Genomic DNA, 6,901 nt, shown 5'->3' on the forward strand with positions numbered 1-6,901 from the left:
TTTTTCTTATGAACAAAACCATACTAAGAAAAACTGCAAAACATTACATAAATAACTTAAAAAAAATAGTTTACTTATATATCATTATATATAAGTAAAAGATTTTCATATATTAATAAAATAATGATTTTATTATATTAGATAATGTCTTTTAAAGAGGGATCGACTACATTTCTCACCTGCCAATCACTTGGCCATTTTTTCAGCGGAAGTTGTTGAAGGAAAAACTTTGGTTTTTCTCACTCAAGTGGTTGTAAAGTACTTTTATTATTTGATTTAAACTTCTCAGTTATTCTTTCAAGGCTCAAACGGGCCTTTAACTCAAAGTTTTGGTGGAGTTACAAAACTATGGAGTGGTTCTCACCAAAAGTAATTTTACTTCTATGAAGCTTTTCTTCTACCGGATTCCTGAAAGTTGTAATAGTTACACATTGGGCGGCTGGGCTTTGAACTCTGCACTAGTGTGAAGTTTCCCCGTTGGTTTCTTTACTTTTGGAAGTGTTGAGAAAGTTTTTCCTATGGAGTATTAATTGCCACTTGGAAAGTGGGCTTCTTCTTGTTATTAGTTGTTGTTTAAGGGGTTTGAAGTGGTAGACGGAGGCTTGATGTTTATTACCCTTTTTACTCAGTTTTTCCCTTAGGGGTTTTCTGAGATTATGACTTTTCTTTTTGTTTTTTAGTTTTTTCATTTTCCTGGAATTTCAGTGTTTTTACTCTTAGTTTTCTTTTAGGGGAACTGAAAAACTGGAATGTTGATCATCTGGGATGGAGGTTTGGTGTTACTTAACTTTTTTGGATTTATGTAGATCGGTCTATTTAAGAGGGCTAATGGGATTGGTGGATTTTAATTTTTAATTTTTACTAATCAAGTTGATCAGCAGTTGATCTATCAAAAGTACTAATATTAGATTGCTTACAATGTCATTGGCTGGATCTGATGTATCCACTTGGATTTAGTAAAATACTGTAGCATTGGGAAGTGCATCTCTTACCGCTGTGAACTTTCATTCCATTTCATGCTTTTTCTATATGAGGACTTCGTAGGGATTATGAAGGAGTTTAGCTTTTGTTTTTGTTTGTTTTTAATATTAATACAATGGTAATATGGATTCCTGGAGATATTTGATGGTTGCATCCTCATGGGTGGGTATCATAGCTAGTTTAGAAAATAGTTTTCATTGTCGTTAACTAATTTTAATGTAAGCATATATAAACCATCAAATTAAAATAAAAAAAAAAGATAATGTCTTTTAAATGGTACACAGCACTTGTTACTTTACAGAAACTTACCATTTTTAATCAATATAGAATCGATATCGTTAAGTTTATCTTAACGGTATCATTTTGATATCATTTTGATATCATTTCAATATCGATTTAATATCGATACGATATCGAAATGATAATTAAAATGATATCGAAATGATATCTTTAAATTAAACTTAAAGATGTTGTTTCGATATTATTTCTATTATCATTTCGATATCATTTCGATATCGATTTAATATCGAAATGATATCGAAATGATAATACTTTATTTCGATATCGTATCGATATTAAATCGATATTGAAATGATATCAAAATGATATCAAAATGATATCACTTGAAAACTTAAAGTTTCTGTAAAGTATACAAGATTCTAACAATCAAAAAGCTTTTAAACGAACAAATAGCAGTTGGATAGTAGTTGATTATTCTTGTGGCCTTTGTGTTTTAGATTTACATAATAAATTAAAAGCATTTGATTTTACATCTGAAGTAACAAAAAATATCTCTATTGCTGAAGAAAAAAATTATAATGCTGGTTACCTATTTCTTCGCAATCAAGAGGAAGTGGATCATTCATTAATACCATTATTACCTGGATATATTGTTTTTACGTCTGCAGGTAAAAAAGAAAGTTTAATTTTTCTTTTATGTAAATTGCCATTAACAATATTATGTTTAATGCTTACAGGTAAAAAACGATTCAAGTTGTCAATTTTAGAAAGTAATAATCAATTACTTTTTTATTGGAAGGAATTTGGTTCTGATACGTCATATGTTAATAGAAAGGCACAAGGCTTTGAACAAGTTGCATTTTATTATATGTTAAAGAAATATGGATTTGTTACTACTAATTCTATTCAATATGTTCTTGGTCTTAATATTCCAGAGATAATTAATGAGTTAAAACAACTTGTTTATGAAAAATTTGTGATTATTTCTCAAGTACAAGAACCGGAAAATTCAAAGTTAATTAAGGCCAAAAAAAAGGAAGAAACATTACGCCGTAGTTTAAAAAGATATCAGGAAAAAATTGATGAAATAATTTATGAAAATAACAAAAATAGGAAAAATATTATACTTTATGGAATTCAAATTGAATCTGACAGAAAAAGGTTATCCCCAAAAAAAGCACAAGTTTTAATGTTAAATAATATGGAGAATAAAAAAACAATTTATTCTCAAAACAGAACTATTAAAACACTAAAAGAAAAAGTTTCTTTAAAAAAATAAAACAGATACTAGTGTATTTACAAATAATAAAAAGGAAATTCAGAAACTGGTAGAAAATGAAATTAATGAAAAAAAACTTGGATCAACTATTTTTATGAGTATTTCACATTATCTTTCCATTCTTCTTTCGTTACCTTGTTCTGATTGTCATGATATTATAGTATCTAATCGAACATTTTATACTACAGTAGTAGGGTTCAATTTAACATGTATTATTAAATGTCTTCTTTGCAAAACATCAATGCAATATTCAAATGAAGATTCAGACATAAAATATTCTCATTTAATTGCAGGAGCAACACTTACTGGTAGGATGAATAGAAATTCCTTTCAAACTGCATTAGCGACAATTGAAGTAACAAACCAATGTAGTAAACGATCTTACCATAATTATCAGAATCACATGTATAAACCCATTATTGAAAGCGCAAAACAAAGTAGTAAAACTATTTTACTTGAAATTCTTGATCATTTGAAAGAAATTTATTTACTAAAACAAGAAAAAGTATTGCCTATAGGTTTTGATTGCTCATGGTCATATTCTCGCAATGCACATCAAGCTAGTGTATTTAGGAAATATTCCTGATATGTAGAACTAGCGACATGATTCATAAGTCAAACAAACTAACTAAATCCAAATCTACTTTTAGGTTATAATTATCAGCCTGTAATTGCATTCCACACAATAGAAAATTCTCGTTCAGTAAAATATGATGATTCTTCAAAAATTGTGCATAAAGAAAATTTTAATGGAACTTCTAGGCAAATGGAGCATGCGATCTTATTTGCATTATTAAATGACATAATGCCAATTTTAAAGGAAACTGATTTTACTCTACATATATGTGTAGATGGTAATCTTGAGACTAACAAAACCCTGGCATGTATTCTTGCAGTAAGCCGTATATTTGCTGATCTAAAGCATGTTAGCAAAAATATTCAAAAAAATCTAAGTAAGCAACAATTCTCTTACATAATTTTAACTTACTTTCGTTACTAATATTTTATAAAATATTGATAGTGAAAAAACAACATTCACGATGGCATTCCTTTGAATAACACATAATGAGGTACTTCAACTCCTGTATGTTTAGTGCTGGTCTCCAAAAAAAAAAACAATTAAGATGATGCACCAACTGAAGAGGAAACAAGATATGTACAAGTAGAAGGTTTAATTAGGCATTTACTTGATGATCATAGTATATATTGGAGTGATGTTTGCTAGTTGAAAGATAATCCAGAATTACAGTTACAAGGCCCAACTCTAAAAAATTATACTCAAGCTGAAATAGATAATTTTAGAAATGTTATTACAACAATTTTTCGCATACCAGTTGGCCAAGGTATTGTAACTACATTTCGTACCTCTCATAATGAAACATTTAACAAAAAAATTCTGAAATATTTGAATAAGCGAATTGATTATTGGGCTTCATACAGTGCTCAGCATGTATTAGCTGTGATTGATCAAAATGATGGATTAGATGCAATGATATCAAAAGTCCGTGTAGTAGCTACTGGAGTGGATTTTTCATATTCTGATATATGCAATATATTAAAATTTGTTCAGGAAAGATCTCGACAGGTTATTAAAAATCGTAGTGCAATTCAACAAAAAAATGAAGCGAGAAAAGAACAGTATGTAAGTGAAAGAAAAGAACTTGCTGGCTTTGATTTTGATAAAGTAATTGTTTATTTAATTTGTAAGATTTGTTAGATTTGTTAATAAATAAATAATTTTATTATAGGAATTGGTATCTTATAAAAGTAAAGTATCTGAACAAATACATGAAAATATCTTTTGGCCATCGTTTGGTGAACTTTTGACAGATTTTGATGTAATTGTAAAGTGCGTTGCATGTCACGCCTTTGCAAAAAAAAGTTCACGTGGTTTGTGTAGTATTTGCTTATTTTATATAGATGCAGGCTTGTAAGAGCAAATTGCTAATAATAAATATATACCTAAAGGATAACAACCAGAAGAACCCAAAAAAGAAACACTTATCTTACTTGCTGCAACAAAAATTTTTGGTTTTGAGAAGTTTCGAAGTGGACAATTAGAAGCAATTAATGCTATTTGAATGGTAATAATACATTTGTATCTATGAAAACTGGTGGCGGAAAAACTTTGTGCTATGTTTTATCATATACATGCCACCCAAATTATTTTGGACTGCCGTAATTATAAGTAAAATCCCAAATTCAATTATAGCATCCCAAATTATTTTGGTACTTTACATAGTAAATTATATATAAACTGAATGAATTATGGCATTCCAAATTATAATTATGGCATTCCAAAATAATTTGGGCAGCATGTATACTTTATCAGCTGTTTGTTCTGAAGGTCTTACTATTGTCTTTAGTCCTCTTAAAGTACTTATAGAGGATCAAAAGGTTACTATAGTTATCTTTATTTTAATGCAATATCTTTTGTACTTATTTTTTTTTTCTTAATAGCAAGAACTTGTAAAAGCTGGTATTTCCTGTGCAGTATTATATGCAAATTTAACACAAGGAACACGTATTCAAGAAAAAATCTTTGAGGAAATAGCATCTGGATTGATAAAAGTGCTATTTGTTACGCCTGAAAAATTGGTATTCAATGAAGGGTTTTGCAGGTTTATTACACAGCTTTACGAAAAAAAAAAAATTCGCTTTGTAATTGACGAAGCACACTGCATTATAGCATTTCAGGATTTTAGGTATAAAATAATATTTATTATTCTTTAGTATTATAAATAACTATTTTTACCTTTTAAAAAAACTTGGACGCAACTTGGAATGTTGAAACAATGATGGAAATCTGTACCAATTATGCTACTTACAGCAATATGTACTTGATCAAAAGTAGATGAAATTCTTGCAAATTTGACTATTGAAAAAAACAAATTTACTTTAATTCGTAATTCAACAAGTCATCGATCAGAAATAATTTTTAATGTACAAGAGCGAAAAGAAATTTATGATCAATATATTACCAACATTATAGACATAATAAACAGAAATTTGCATGGCTGATGAACTATTATATATTGTGCAACACGTTTCAATTGTGAACGCTTATATAATAAATTACAGAAAAGTTTGACTGGTATTTCAATAAATTATTTTCATGGTGGTTTACATGATAATGAAAGAGAAACAGTAATGAATAACTGGAAATTTAATCACACACAAATAATAGTTGCGACATCCGCATTTAGAATGGGAATTAATTTAAATAATATACTTGTAGTTATTTATGCAGAAGTACCAATAAGTATAAGTAAATAGAGATTGTTAACTTTACCTTATTTTTATTAATTATAATTCTAATTTATATATATATCTTATAGCAAATCTTATTCAAGAAGCTGAACGTGCAGGGCGTGATGGAAATACTGCAACACATGTGATATTTTTTAGCAAAAAAGACATACACACAAATTATTCAATAATAGCAGAATATCGAGAAACGTAATAATTCTCTATACCTTTTCATCCTTTTTGCTTTATTATCTGCTAAATTCTTTTTTTTTGGTAGAGAATCTATTATAGATATTTCAACAAACACACGTCAAATGACCAAAAACAGGCAAAAAAAATGGCTAGAATTGCATAAACTATTCGCAAATTTATATAAACTATTTACAAATAGTATAGGTTGATTTGCAAATAGCCAAAAACAGCCAAAAATAGCCAAAAATAGCCAAAAATAGCCACTGCTTTTCGTGCCATTTTTTTTGCCGATTTTTAGCATTTCGATCTGTGAAATGAACAGAATCTAACTAATAAACTTAAACGGGCTGCAAATAAAATTTTTGAAGTCTTCTACTACTGCATTTCACAGTATGAATGCCGTCAACAGCTAATTTGGCAGTATTAAGCATGGCCAGACGAAAATAAACTATCTGTATGTAATAAATGTGATAATTGTATTAAGAGAATTGCCAATAAACCAAAATTACTTGATGGCAAGAAAGAAATAATGAAATTATTGGAAGTGGTAGAGTTTCTTTTGTAAGAAGAACAAGTTAGTCAAGATGATGTGATTGACGTTTTTAGAGGTGGAAAAACAGCAAGAGTAAAACAGAAAAAATGGGATACATTACCTATCTACCCAACCAAAAAAAGGAAGGTGTTAAAAACTAAAAAATTAGTTCAATTTGCATTAGCAGATTTAGTTGTACGTAGTTTAGTTCCAGAAAAAATAATTTTGTGAAAACTATTTGAAGGTGGTACAAGTTATCTAGTAGTATTGTAATAGCTGGTGTCATACAAGAAGCACAAGCAAATGCTAATATGCAAACCTGGAATTATTTTGTCAAATAAATTTATATAATGTATAATTTCTTAATGTTTCTAATTTTAATTTCTGGCAAAATTACAGCTATTACACAAAGATCAGTTATTACTATT

At 28.6% G+C, this 6,901-nt stretch overlaps 2 protein-coding genes across 2 annotated transcripts; both read left to right on the top strand.

The window, feature by feature from the left end:
• Positions 1-1,243: 1,243 nt before the first annotated feature.
• OCT59_007232 (uncharacterized protein) lies at positions 1,244-2,500 on the top strand (the record flags this gene model as incomplete). The annotated part of the gene is made up of 3 exons (XM_066147268.1): positions 1,244-1,257; positions 1,630-1,889; positions 1,959-2,500. The coding sequence occupies 3 exons, from the start codon at positions 1,244-1,246 to the stop codon at positions 2,498-2,500; spliced, it is 816 nt and encodes a 271-aa protein (XP_065998567.1).
• A 241-nt stretch (positions 2,501-2,741) lies between these two features.
• OCT59_007233 (uncharacterized protein) lies at positions 2,742-5,963 on the top strand (the record flags this gene model as incomplete). The annotated part of the gene is made up of 8 exons (XM_025309282.2): positions 2,742-3,018; positions 3,151-3,395; positions 3,726-4,184; positions 4,249-4,349; positions 4,816-4,897; positions 4,961-5,121; positions 5,587-5,768; positions 5,839-5,963. The coding sequence occupies 8 exons, from the start codon at positions 2,742-2,744 to the stop codon at positions 5,961-5,963; spliced, it is 1,632 nt and encodes a 543-aa protein (XP_025178625.2).
• Between the last annotated feature and the right edge of the window lie 938 nt (positions 5,964-6,901).

This window comes from Rhizophagus irregularis, chromosome 15 (assembly GCF_026210795.1).
Source record: "Rhizophagus irregularis chromosome 15, complete sequence".
NCBI classification, from domain to species: Eukaryota; Fungi; Glomeromycota; class Glomeromycetes; order Glomerales; family Glomeraceae; genus Rhizophagus; species Rhizophagus irregularis.